At 39.0% G+C, this 13826-nt stretch overlaps 1 protein-coding gene across 3 annotated transcripts; it reads left to right on the top strand.

Annotated features, from left to right (window-relative positions):
• Positions 1-395: 395 nt before the first annotated feature.
• reps1 (RALBP1 associated Eps domain containing 1) lies at positions 396-13023 on the top strand. 3 transcript variants are annotated; one of them, XM_056764976.1, is made up of 20 exons: positions 396-1015; positions 1862-1985; positions 4804-4997; positions 5500-5656; positions 5792-5913; positions 6197-6344; positions 6428-6491; positions 6777-6931; positions 7272-7393; positions 8663-8740; positions 9496-9583; positions 9869-9967; positions 10064-10136; positions 10218-10348; positions 10430-10494; positions 10583-10753; positions 10850-10939; positions 11010-11158; positions 11296-11401; positions 11488-13023. In XM_056764976.1, exons 1-20 carry the CDS (start codon positions 863-865, stop codon positions 11554-11556), a joined length of 2358 nt encoding a protein of 785 aa, XP_056620954.1. In that variant the 5' UTR covers positions 396-862; the 3' UTR covers positions 11557-13023. The 3 variants fall into 3 exon arrangements, with proteins under 3 accessions (XP_056620954.1, XP_056620955.1, XP_056620953.1); XM_056764975.1 differs by having other exon boundaries at positions 398-1015; positions 8660-8740; XM_056764977.1 differs by lacking the exon at positions 8663-8740 and having other exon boundaries at positions 397-1015.
• The last annotated feature ends 803 nt before the right edge of the window (positions 13024-13826 follow it).

Genomic DNA, 13826 nt, shown 5'->3' with positions numbered 1-13826 from the left:
TACAGTTTTACTAGTTAGCTAACTGACTACTCTGGAATATTGGTGAAATACAACTTCCCAGTTTATAAAACATACAGTAGGCTATGCTCCAAACGGTTCTTCAAGTAAATGTGTTAATAATTTAACGACAAGGCAAAAACGAATAGATCATTCTAAAAACATGGTTTTATTTGTATTTCTTTTAAAAACTATTTAATATGATTTTGTTTCTAAAAGGTGTATACATTACACACGTATACTATGTCAAGATTTATATATGTGTATATAAACATGTATATATAAATGTGTTACAGCTGATACACAGACTGTATATAGAATGGCTTGTGAGAAAATAAAGCGATTTCAAAAAGTTTGAACCCACAAGATCGTTATATTCCCTTTGATGACGACACGTATATGACGCCACAGTCCATCCGGGTCCTCCGTGCTGAGGCCATGACGTCACGGGGTTCCAGGAATGGCGGCGCTGTCTGCAGAGGGAAGCAGCCCGAAGAGCCCGAAACTTTATTCCTAACGAAATTCGGCGGATACGCGAACTTCACCACACCCCTGACAGCTAAACCCGCCGCTTAACGAGCTCGAGGACCGGCGGAACCGAGTCGCGGCGTTGTTGCTGTCGTATCCCGACGTCTCATACTCTAGTAGTTTGCTTGACTTTGCGAGGGCCAAAAGACAAGAGCAAAGACAGCGACTAACGGTCCATAAAAGCAACCACGAACGCCCAAAACCTCCTCTTCCGAGTCCGTCCATTTCGCAGAGGGACCTTGCTGGTGTTTGTGTAGTTTGTCGTCCCGCACTTACACTGAAAAGCACGACACTGGCCCGATAAGGAACAGACACCAGCTGCGGGTTCGAATCCACAATGGAGAGTTTAACGCTGAGCGATGGCGAGCAGAAATATTACTCTGAACTCTTCCTGTCCTGTGATGTCGATATCGCTAAGAAAGTGGCGTCCAACGGCAAAGTTCTGGACCTGTTCAGGTCGGCCCAGCTCTCGGCTGAGGTGGTCCATCAGGTATTGTATGAATATCATTGATGTGAGTGTGTATTAGTCAGCATGCCTGTATTATTATGACGCTTAAGTGGGCATGATGGCTTGGGCTCATCATTAGAGACATGATGAGTGCTCTTATGGATCATTCGGAAACGCCAAGAGAGCTTTTAAAGCTGACTTATAAGGTCTCTTTGAGTTGACCTCAACAGATGATGCATTTCTATGAGTTGTTTCCTGTTTTGCCAGTCAGTTGTGCCTTCTTCCTCTTACATATAGAGATATATTGTTGTTGTTTTCTCTTTTGCCGCCAGGTCAGTACTGTGATGATCAGAAATTACTAGTATTTATTTATTTATTCAGTTTTTAGCTTTTTCCATTGCAAGCAAGATGTTAAACTGCCATCACGTTGTTAAAGTCAATGTGAATTTGTCTTGGGAGACACTAGTCATTAAGATGTGATGTGTGTAACGTGATGTAAACAGGAATTACACTTATTTGCATGTTAAGTATATTACAAGTATATTAAAAAGTTACAATGATCACATGAGATGCAAAAAATGCAGATTCATGTGTCTGAGGGTGTGGCTTTAGTGTCTGTGTCGTATTTTGGTTCAGACATGACTAAGCAACATATTTGAAGTATTTTTGGATGGTACTGTTGATATGTTGGCCATTAGCCACCTCGCCCTCGAGATATTGACATTAGCAACAGCCATTAAGAAACCTATTTACGGCGACACATGCCACTTCTTGTTCATCTGTCAGTAGACTTAAACGCAGCTTGTATGCCGAATATAATAACTCAGGACATGTTATTGTATGTCACGTCTGGTTATCTAATTGAAGGGTCTCTTTCTGTTCTTTTAGATCACTGAACTGTGTGGAGCCACACGTCTGGGTCATTTCGGTCGGAGTCAGTTCTACATTGCGCTGAAACTCATCGCACTGGCCCAGTCCGGACTGCCTCTGCGTTTGGAGAGTCTGAACAGCGGTTGGTAGCGGCAAACCTTTTAAACCACATTATAGACCAAGAGTGTTTGTACATTCGTTCACTATACCCGCAAAATGCTCTTTTCCTCTGTCACTTTAATGTGAAGCTATCGTATACTTTTGACAAATGACTCTGTGATGGTTGCATCCATTACATAACACGAATAGAGGATAATCTTACTGCTTCTTCACTCAAAAGAACAGGATGCAGGGCTGTACGTTAACACTTTGGCACATAGCGCCGGTGCTACGGAGGTTTAATGTTTTTTTGTACAGGCCAAACAGTTTTAGCACAAGTATACATCTGTTATCATCTTTAAAAAAAACACAAGTGCAGGTCATCACAAAAATAGATGGGTTACTGAAAAAGGACAATGCAAATTGATAAATTAGGGCCATTTAAAGGGATACTTCGCCCAAAAATGTATATTCTGTCATCATTTACTCGCCTTCGAGTTGTTCATAATCTTCCTACATTTCTTTGTTCTTATGAACACAGAGAAAGATATTTAGAAGAATGCTTGTAACAGACAGATTTTGCCCCCCATTGACTACCATAGTGGGATATAATACAATCGTAGTCAAATGTGACCCAGAATGGTTTGCTGTCCTATATTCTTCAATATGTCTTCTTTTGTGTTCAACAGAACCAAAAAAATGATAAAGTAATGTTCATACTATGGGAGTGAACAGGGGGGAAGATCTATTTGGTCATAAGCATTCTTCCCAATATCTTTCTCTGTGTTCATCAGAACAAAGACATTTATACACATTTGGAACGACTCAAAGGTGAGTAAATGATGACAGAATTTTCATTTTTGGGTGAAGTAAATCTTTGTTATTCCCAAATAAGTTTTTTCCTTTTTTTCCTGAGTTCTGTATTTTCAAAGCCTTACTATACAGTAGTAAATACATTTGTCCATAAAAATACTTCAGAGTACTATAGTATTTACAAATTCTTGTGTACTAAAGCATATTCGAACCTTACTATAGTATATTCTTTACAACAGTTTATAAATTTACTACAAGTTAATTATTTTATCACCTGGTTCAACTTAATACGCTTGAGTTTCAGTGTGTTTGACAGTAGCTTCACTCAAACAGTGAAATACTCATAAAATAAATGTAGAACTCTGTGGATAAAGTTCATGTGTTCATGTTCTTGTATACTAAGATGCAGACAAATCCACAAGTGTCATGGTTTTAACTTATTAAAGTGCAACTCATTCACTTGTAGACACGCAGCACAAGCAAAGGACATATTTAGTTGTAAAATTCCACTTTCGTGATTCCTTCCATGTTTTCCCACATCGGCCGGAAAACAAATTAAAACAAAAGGACAACGACAAACGCACTTCACACAAACAATGGCTCTGTCTAATGCACCTACCAAACTGTAGCGTGCTACACTAATACATTTATTCTTGGCACGGACCGCTTTTTTCGTAGCACTGTACAGCCCTGGGATGTGTATTTTCCAAACACAAGAGTTAGTTTTTATTGCTGGTATTTGGGTTTCAAGGTGTTTTATTATGACAAAGCAAAACTTTCTTTCTATTATATTAAGTTTTCTTAAAAAATCTCATATAAAGAGTACATTCTCAGTATAAAAAAAACACTAAAAGTATGATAAATATATCTTCACTTATAAGTGAATAAAAGGATAAAACAATTTATGCAATTATACAATGTTAAGTTGTTAATAGTCATAATTTCTTTGTATGTTTTAAAAGTCAAATGCATTTACATTGATATATTTCTTTATACAACACTTTTATTCAAAGCAACAGTGCTTTGCTGCTAATCTGACCCATGATGTCGGCATCGCTAGCTCCATCCTCTAGCATTTAAGTTACAAAAAAACGCAACTTTTGGAATACAGATTGCATGATTTTTATTGTAGGTCATGGTTTCTCCCTTCATATATCCCAAGCTGCACATGAATTTGGGGAAGTTAGTCACCGGGGCTTTAAAGGAATAAGAAATTGGTTGTGAAATTAAGAAGCAGGAAATAAGACCAGGCTTTAAAGATACTGTAAGAACTGTGAAATTAAGTCCACAGGAAATTGCAGATGCTGCCCTGGAGACAAGATATACTCGGGATGAACTCTGCTTAGATTGATTTCTGTTCCATTGTTTTCATGGTTTTGTCCGAAACCTTTTTTACTGCTCTTATGTGACATCCTTTGCTCATGAAAATATTGGTTTTGTCATACTGTCGAACCTGCTGCAGGCTATAGTTATATATACTGCCCATCCATAAACAAGTCACAACCTTGATTTAACTAAGCAAATAGGTGAGTGCCTCCAATTGGATGAGAGGTCAAGGTTCAGCAATGTGCCCAAAGAATGAGGTCATCTGAATATACTGAATGACCAGGTTATACCATTAATGATTTTTTTTCTTCCCTGATGGCACGGGCATATTCCTAGATGACACATTCAGAATTCATCGGGCTTAAATTGTGAAAGAGTGGTTCAGGGAGCATGAGACATCATTTTCACACATAGATTGGCCACCACAGAGTCCACACCTCAACCCCATAGCGAATCTTTGGGATTTACTGGAGAAGACTTTGTGCAACGGTCTGACTCTTCCATCATCAATACAAGATCTTTGTGAAAAATGAATGCAACTCTGAATGGGAATAAGTGTTGCGACATTGCAGAAGCTTTTCAAAATGATGCCATGGTGAATGCGTGCCGTAATCAAAGCTATAGGCGGTACAACAAAATATTACTGTGTGACTTTTTTGGACGGGCAGTGAATTTATTTATTTCTATATATGTGAAAGTCTAATGTTGAGCTCTCTGTACAGTCCGAGATCTGCCCCTTCCTCGTTTTGTGATGGGCAAGAACGATCAGGAGTCACGGCACGCGGTCATGTACGCAGACACCGAGAACCAGGGGTCGTATTCCGGTGTCATCCCCAGACCTCCAGCCCGAGTTCAAGGCAAAAAAGTATCAGCGCATGAGATGATCCAGCCCTGTGTGCCCACTGTTGATCCCCAGGTACTCTTTCGTCATTCATCTTGCTTGTTAGAATGGTTTCAGCATCCTAATACATGCGCCCCACAGATAACTCAAGCACTTCCCATATCTCAAATGTCTGTGCGTGCTAAATTCATCTTGAGGGAATTCATCTTAAATTCATCTTAAGTTCAAAGGCTCTTTCAACTATTAGTCTCAAAATAGTTGGCAATTTTTATTTAGCCTATCTAAATTCATCACATTTTGGTAGTGAGGTGGCATTGTGGTAAATAACAGGAGCTGAAAACTAAAGAGTTGTAGGATGAGTTCCTTGAATTCTTCATTGGTCCTATACAGCGAGGAACGAAAACCTCCGATTGCTGGTTATTTAGATTGATGGTGGTCTCTTTTATAAGTACACTGTAAGCCTTTGTTTATTTGGTCAATGACTGCTTCCTCGCTCAAGTGACTCTGTGTCGTTCCATAGCCATCTGTTAAGCTAGAGGTCAGTAGAGTTAGTAATGAACTTTATCTCTCTATCCAGCCGGACACCACGTCTCCTGTAGTGTCACCACATCAGTCTCCTCCCACTTCGCCTCACGCCTGGAGGAAGCACAAACGGCAGGCCAGCGGTGGAAACGTGGAGAGACAAGCTTCAGTGCCAGGGGTTGTTTGGCCACCTTTTAGAGAAGCACAGCCAGGTACTGGATATGTAACACTAGGATCTCTCTATGTATTATATACTTGATTCTGATTGGTCATTCACTGGTGAATTACATTTTGTAAAGTGTTTGCAAAATTTTGCTGTATTTAATTCTTCCTTTTTCTTTCTTAAGCACCAGTAACAGGTGATGGGATGTGGTCCGCCCACTCGCCCCCTCCTGTCCAAGAAAGTTGGGTCAGCTTTACAGACACGCCCCCCTCTAGCACACTTCCAATGCATCCCTCTTCAGCTCAGGTAATGCAGCGGAGCATATATATCTGTGTATACATCTGCTGTTCAGAGTCTGTCTGCGCCGTCCTGTTGTAACCAAGGTCTCTGTTACAGAACAGATGTTTGCTTTGTGTATCTGTCACAGCACAGAAGAAAAGAATATTCAATATTTACCGAAGCCAAAATGTTATCTGAATTCCCAGTTGTTCAGAGAACTTGAATTACTGGAAGTTGCTTTTTGAACTTTATGGTTTTAACCTCAGTTGCCAATTTAAAATTGTGACAAAATTTTCTCTACCGCAAACAGCCGGAGAGCACAGCGGTACGAACCATAAATGAAAACCAAAGACATGGCAGCGGTTACGATGACCCCTGGAAAATAACAGATGAGCAAAGACAGTATTACATAAACCAGTTTAAGACCATCCAGACTGATCTAACCGGTTTCATCCCTGGTCAGTGAGATCTTGTTTTTTTACAGTCACTACAACTGTAAGCCACTACTACCCTAACAATATTCATGTCTGTTTTTGCTCAGGCTCTGCTGCGAAGGAATTCTTTACAAAGTCGAAGCTCCCAATTCTGGAACTGTCTCACATTTGGTTAGTAGGTTTACAAGGCTTACGTTGTCGCGCTTTGTTTACTTTGGATGACCTTCATGTACATTTTCTGAAAAACAGATGTGTTTAACCAAGGCTGGCGCACATCTAGCCGCCACAAGTTATCCCTTTCCATAAAACAACCCAATGTTGATAATCTTTGACATCTGAATTTGTTTTAGCCTGTTTGGTCATTGGAATCAAAAGTTATCTTTGCTGTCTTGTTTTTATTAGCGTCTTCAAAATATCCACCTTAATTAATATTGAATGGCCTGCTTCACCTTGCAGGGAGCTATCAGACTTTGATAAAGATGGCGCCCTGACCCTGGATGAGTTCTGCGCTGCATTTCATCTCGTGGTAGCGAGAAAAAACGGTTATGACCTTCCTGAAAAGCTCCCAGAGAGTCTAATGCCAAAGCTTATTGACTTGGATGACTCGGCAGGTAAGCAGAAATGCCTTGTGCGGGCCACGGCTTCAGATTGGGCAATTTGGAGCCGAGATACTTGGTTTTACATGCAGAGAGCTGCGTAAATTATTTACTGAATATATTTAATATATATATGAATATTGATGCCTTTGCCTACCGAATACAAAGGATTTAATGTATAGTTTGTCGTTCATTCTTATGCTTAATATCTTCAATATTCTCTTCCATTTTGGCATTTTTGATTTTTATTCCAATTGCAATTGCACTAATAACTCAATAATGTACCGACAGGATGTCTTCATTCACTTTGAAGGATCTGTACAAAGATGTTAATTGTTGTCTGTTTATGATTCAGGCATTCCAGAACCGGCTCCAGAGGTGGGCTTCTCTGCTTCCCCTGTTGAGGACACTCCAAACAAGTCTCCGTCCATGCCTTCTCTAAACCAGAACTGGCCTGAACTGAATCAGAACAATGAGGTTTGGAGAATTCCTCTTTATCATCCTTCAGGATGAATTTAATCTCTATCACTGAAACTACCAGTCAGTTCTGTTTTGGGAAAAATCAAACTAATAAACGTGTGAGTAGGAGGAAGAGGTCTCCTCACACTGAACACTCGTAATTGTTGACATAAGGCTGGAATGTGGTAATCTTGTCAGAAAACTGATATTAAGGGACATTTCTTATAATATATGTTACGCTGAAAGCCAATGTTAAAATGCAATGCATTTAATTTCCTTTTTGTTGACGCGTTAAACAGGATTTTTAGTGGGAAATAAAACTGAGATTCGATTGAATCATTGGGCCATACCAGGCACTTATATAGGAAGTAAATGAAGTACATTTAATTTTAAAATGTACTCATTCATTTTTCTTTATTCATGGTTTTCCAGTTAACGATTTTGTTAGAAAACGCTAGTTTTTTTTCTTCATGCATTCACCAAAATCATTTTTAAACTGTTTTGCACATTTCTTATAGTAAAGTGTAAAAGATGCTTGTAAAACACAAGTTCACTTGTCAAACAATATTTCCCACTGTACTAAACTTTCAAAATCACTCGTATCGTGTTGCCACGATGGCTTGTAATGGAAAAACTAAGTTGATTTACAAAAAACATTTCTCAGTACTTTTGCACATTGTAAAGGACAACTGCAGCATGAACATTACAAACAATCCATAGTTTTTTCACACATATTGTTTATGGCTTGTGATAGAAAACAGAAGTTCACTTGCCAAAATTATTTAAGTTTCACATATTTCTTATAGTAAACTGCACCCACAAACACTGAATTACTTACATATCAAAGTTCCTCATTCATATCGTGTTTCTGGTAACTTTCTCTGTATTTTGGCTTATTTCCTGTAAACTGAAATCGCTTGCAAATGACAGTTCTTGACTCGTAACGTGTTCCTGTGATTCCCGTGTTGTGTGATATAAAACAAGTTTATTTACAAAAATAATTTTAAAACGGTTTCGGACATCTCTCATTGTTAAATTCACTTTTCAGCAGTGAAAGCTCACTTTTTAAACAGTTAACATTTTTGTGTTCAATTTAATCATTTAAAATTTTGTACAATGAAGAAAAATCATTGGGTTTCTCTTTCTAGAATTCTCTTTGTTCGCCTTTCAGTGGTAATTGGGGGACTGGTAGAGCACACAATTGTTGAATTATGGCTTCTGTTTGCTTGTGTGAGGAGTGGATGGGCTCCAGAGTGCTGATATGTCTTTGCTCTGTCTGTCCAGCAGTGGGAGACTTTTAGCGAACGCTCCTCAAGCTCACAAACTCTGACCCAATTTGATTCTAACATTGCACCAGCTGACCCTGTAAGTCAATCACTCAGTGCACTTTCATAATTAATGATATTCATTAACCCTGAAATTCTCTCTGAGAGCGCATGTTTCTCAGGCACGATGATGTCATCATGTGATTGGTTTGTTTTTCTTCTGCTTGCTGAGCTTAGAGATAATTCTTTTTTGCTTTTTCTTTCAAATTTAATCCAAGCGATGGCTCTGCTGGCTGTCCTTTGATTGTGTTGTTGAAGTGTTTTGATAACACATGTTATATGATACATATGTGTGTTACATATGTTGTGTATAGAGTTCTTAAAGAAACAGTTCATCCAAAAATTAAAGTTCTGCAATCATACTCAAAAGTGTCTCCCAACTTGTGTGTTTTGGGTTGTTTATAACTGATAATCATTCATATTTAATTAAATAACAACCTGTATCAAAATGTCATACCAGCTTCAGCGATGCCAAACCTTATTGGCATGTGTGTGTCGTAACAAGCTGCAGCATGGCAAATCTTAATATGCGCATCTTTATTACATGAAAGTGTTTTACGAGCAATAGCACAAAAGATTTTCAATAAGTAAGAAATTAAATTTCTTATAAAATTGAGTGACATTCATATGGGCTTGGAATGAGATGAAGGTGAGTAGATGACAGCACTGTAATTTTTGAATGAACTGTTTTACGGTTGCTTTTATTTTTGACAAATTAGGCGAATCTTTATTGCTGTTAAAGAAGTCATTTGAGTTTTATGACAGAAGCAGTTCATATGCTTGTTTTCTTTGCAGGATACAGCAATAGTTCATCCGGTTCCCATTCGAATGACTCCTAGCAAGATCCACATGCAAGAGATGGAGCTTAAGAGAACCGGAAGTGGTGTGTCCTTTTATAATCTTATAAAGGTTTTTAATGTATAAAATGTATTCTGACTGAGAACACCTTTCTGTGCTAGAAATGTAGATGGTTAGGTTTGAACAATGATCAAGCGTTTACTCTTGTGTTTGCTATCCAGTGTATTTTCCATTTAAGTGGTATTTTTCAAAATCCCAGAAATTTCCACAAACTAATTTCTGCGCTCTTTCTGCTTAAAGACAGCAACCAGTCAGAGCACTTGATATCTGCATAGCAACATGGTTAAATCATTCATTTTTGCTTGTACAGATCACACACATCCGACGAGTCCATTGATGGTTAAACCACCAGAACTCCCTGATGAGACGAAGCTAGCAGCAACTATTAAGTATCCTAGTGCCACTGTTGGTAAGCTCATCTAAACTATTCCATTCCCATTCCCTGCAATTGACTGTGAGGTGGTGCTCGTGTAATACATTTAGTAATGTGACTTGTTTATTACAGGTGATGGCTACAGCAGCTCAGATTCATTTTCATCTGACCAAGAGCCAATATCTAGTGGTGTGAACCGACAAAGGTTGTTTCTTTTGAATGGCAACGAACTTGTGCTTTAGATGAGTTATGTTGTGTGTAATACTTTAATTAATATCTGTTGCAGGTCTCAGTCTGGAGCATCTCCAGAGGGACTAAAAGTGGTGGCACCACCCCCACCTCCGCCTCGCCCCAACGCTTCACACTCCAGGTCCTCCTCTCTAGACATGAATAGAACCTTTGCTGCCATTCCCGCTGGTATATGAGCACATACACGGATAGAAAAGGGTAGTTTGTGGGTGTTTTTTTACTAAACTTTTCTTTTTTTATTTCCGGAAGGTTCTCAACAGGCAGGTGTGGTGGCCTTTCCCCCAGCAGTGCCTCCAAGACCACTACCCACACAGGTAGATCATAGACAAATAAATTATTGTTTTAAATAATTTTTTAGGTCGTTTATGAATTGTGTAATGTTCAAATGCAATCATGTTGTAGACATCAATGCCACACGGCCATCGTCCGGTAGAGGGAGACGTTCTTCCAGCACATACCAGCACATCCCCCCAGCAGATACCAGAACAGCCCAACTTTGCCGACTTCAGCCAGTTCCAGGCTTTTGCTGTGGACCACCCTGCAGATGATGGAGAAATATCAGACAGTGGACAGGTAAAAAATTAACCCTACCATAACTGAATTCTGGTTGAAATGGGAAACGGGCTCGGACTTGTATAGTGAAAGATAATCTAATTTTTTTGTGTACAGGCAGAAAGATGTGCAGAAGGTTCCGAGATGATGAGAACGGTGAAGAATGAAGTTCAGCCAGAAGAAAGAACTGCAGCAACTGTCAACTCTGTAAGTCAGTCTGTACCAACCTGTCTTTTAGTGTCTACACCAGTTAACACTAACCACACATTCTCCACAGGCCAAAGTATCCACTCCATTGGCCCCGCCCCCTAAACCCGTCCGTCGAAGACTGAAATCAGAAGATGAGCTGAGACCAGATACAGAGGACCTTCCGCAAAAGTCTAACGTCATAGCCAATGTTTTAGCAACCCAGCCCTCGATTCCAAGGTATGTCAGACACGATTCAGGGCACCTGTACTGAATAACTGCATTTTTGAAGGAGAAAGGTCAGAGTCATTAATTGTAAGAGCTCCTCAATATGCATTTTTTGTCTTATCCTAAGTTGTTCTTTTGTTTACAAACAGGTCGTTCGGTAAAGATAAGAAGGCCATCCAGGCTTCCATTAGAAGAAACAAAGAAACAAATACGGTTTTAGCCAGACTTAATAGTGAATTACAACAGCAATTGAAGGTACATTGAGTCTTTCATAATTCCTCTTTTTTTATATGCACAAATGTCTGACAAAATGGGCTTTTTTCTCAAATTTTCTCTCTTAGGACCTACTAGAAGAAAGAATATCTCTTGAAGTGCAACTGGAACAGCTTAGACCCTTTTCGCATTTGTAACTGGGATGTGTGAATGTTGAAAATGAATGTGCGTTTGTGTAAAGTGTGATTACCCCCTGTTTTTAAATGGTCTGTTGGATCCTCTGGCAGGATGTCCATTTCACTGCTGCCTCCGCTCCTCTGTGTGAAAATCGCTGCTTCCTTCAAACCGATCTTTCTCACATAGACAGTAGCCCAAGAAATAGTGCCGAGGTCCAGGGACTGGAAACATTATCCGTTATGGCACTTTGATGAAACAGAAGGTCTGAGTGATTGTTTATGTAATAACCCCTAACAGAAAGCTTATGTTCCCAGAAACTGTGAGGCAATGGCTCCATCTCCTGAGCAGCAGGAGGCTGTAATCTGGTTAAAGTGAAGGAGCCCCTTTCCCTCTTGTTCTCCATGGAGTGAATCCTGGAAATTGAGGCAGCTTGTCATGTTCTTCCATGTTAGATGCACCTACGTGTGCTCAGACAATCACGCGAGGCCATGCGCTGGCCGAGAAGGGGGAAGAATTGATTTTTGGGAGTTCACGCTCTGTTTCAGAAGTACACATTTGTTAAAGAGACAGTGCACCTGAAAATGAAAATCCTGTCATTGTTTGTTAAGAACGACGTTCTATTATTCTGAAAAAATAATAACAGGTTTCATCATTGGGTGAACTGTTCCTTTAAAATTCTGAAAAAAAACGTCCTTGCCATATTAGTGGGCGGCGAATCTGGGTTTGTGAGAGACAACAGTTCAATTGTGTGGAATCAAAGACTGCTTTATTCTCTTGACACAATCCGTGCTGCAACAAAGAGACTTGTTCACCCGTGTACAGCCTTCGACCCTAGGATGACCCCAGCTGTGTTTTGGTTTCCCTCACGCTGGCTGTACCTCACACGGGACATCAGTCGTGAGTCATACACCCCTTGACATCATCAGTACCAAAACGTGAGACCCGAAGCTGCACTTTCCCAAAACGGCTTTCGTATTTTTCTCATCGCTATTTTTTGCATGTCGTTCATGATCTTATTTTGTATAAAACAGCTCTTAACAATGAACCACTTGATTTGTATCTGTAACGTCTGAACTAGTGTGACGTTTGTGTTGTTACGTAGACTTACACAGTGTCTCTCCTCTGTTCATTTGTGTTGACCGATGTCTGTGTTTTCTTTTACGTTTCCATCGAGCCTTACTTCCTGGTGTGCAGGTTTTCACAGTAATGTCTCCCCCCCCCAATGTTACATTTAAGGTGAGCTTTCTCTCCCTACTGTTCAGGCTGATTTACTGTATCAGGGGTATGTTGTATATTGTATGATACACACCTTTTGATCTCATATGTAAATTTGCATTAATTGCTGACTAACAGCAAATATTCTATTTAATTGCTTATATAATGGCTGTGAGATCATAAATGTTTAACTGCATGGATGTGTCTCTGCAGAATGAACTAGCAGCTGTGTGATTTTTACAAAAAATAAAAACGGCACAATATTTTAATAATTTCGTCTTTTGTCAAACACTTCTGAGCTGTTTTCCGTACGGACATATTATGTGATTTGATGTTTTTTCAATAGTTTATATAGTCGTCTTCCCTGCACTTGTGCTGATACTGATACTTTTTTCCTTTACACTTAACATAATAAAAAATATATATTTTATCCAGTGTAGGGTTGTCACGATACCATAAACGTATCTCACGGTATGATACCAGCTAACGCACGTCACGATACCAAGAAGTATCGCGATGCTGTGCTGTTCAGAATTGAAATCTACAAATTGACCAAATATGTGAAATTTTAATATTAAATTTAATATTTAAAATAAATATTTTTTATTTATTTACTATAAACTGTAATATTTTGTACTATTTACTGTTGCAAGTGTATCAAGTACTGTAGTATATTTTAATATGTTCTATGGTAATACTCAAAAACACTTGTGTCTAGCAAATTTAGTAAAGTTTACTGTAATTAAATACTTAAGGACACTAGAACATTTTCCATTTGGGAACTAACTCAAATTTGCGAAACATTTCATTTACAGTTACATTCAGTTACAGAGTGAACTGAATCATTCAACCACCAGTTCGATAAAAATGACCGAAGAACGAAGCAAGTGATTCACTGAATCATTATCTCACCCGATTCGTACAATACTACAACATTTTAGTTTTCACACCAATAGAAAAATTCCACCTTCTAAGAACAGTTACTGTTTAAATTCAAGAAGCCTTTAATCTCGATAATATGTGTACGAAAAACCGCAGTGTGAAATTGTATTGCCATTTTTACTTTAAATACTTC

The sequence above is a fragment of the Triplophysa dalaica genome, chromosome 13, assembly GCF_015846415.1.
Source record: "Triplophysa dalaica isolate WHDGS20190420 chromosome 13, ASM1584641v1, whole genome shotgun sequence".
In the NCBI taxonomy this organism is placed as follows: Eukaryota; Metazoa; Chordata; class Actinopteri; order Cypriniformes; family Nemacheilidae; genus Triplophysa; species Triplophysa dalaica.
The sequence above is the reverse complement of the archived record's forward strand: the minus strand, read 5'-3'. Positions and strand labels throughout refer to the sequence as shown.

Coding starts and splice junctions, on each gene's coding strand:
- reps1 (XM_056764975.1), top strand. CDS start 863: ATGGAGAGTTTAACGCTGAGCGATGGCGAGCAGAAATATTACTCTGAA. Junction 7,394..8,659: donor AACTGAATCAGAACAATGAG/GTTTGGAGAATT, acceptor CTGTCTGTCCAG/CAGTGGGAGACTTTTAGCGA. Junction 10,349..10,429: donor CTTTGCTGCCATTCCCGCTG/GTATATGAGCAC, acceptor TATTTCCGGAAG/GTTCTCAACAGGCAGGTGTG.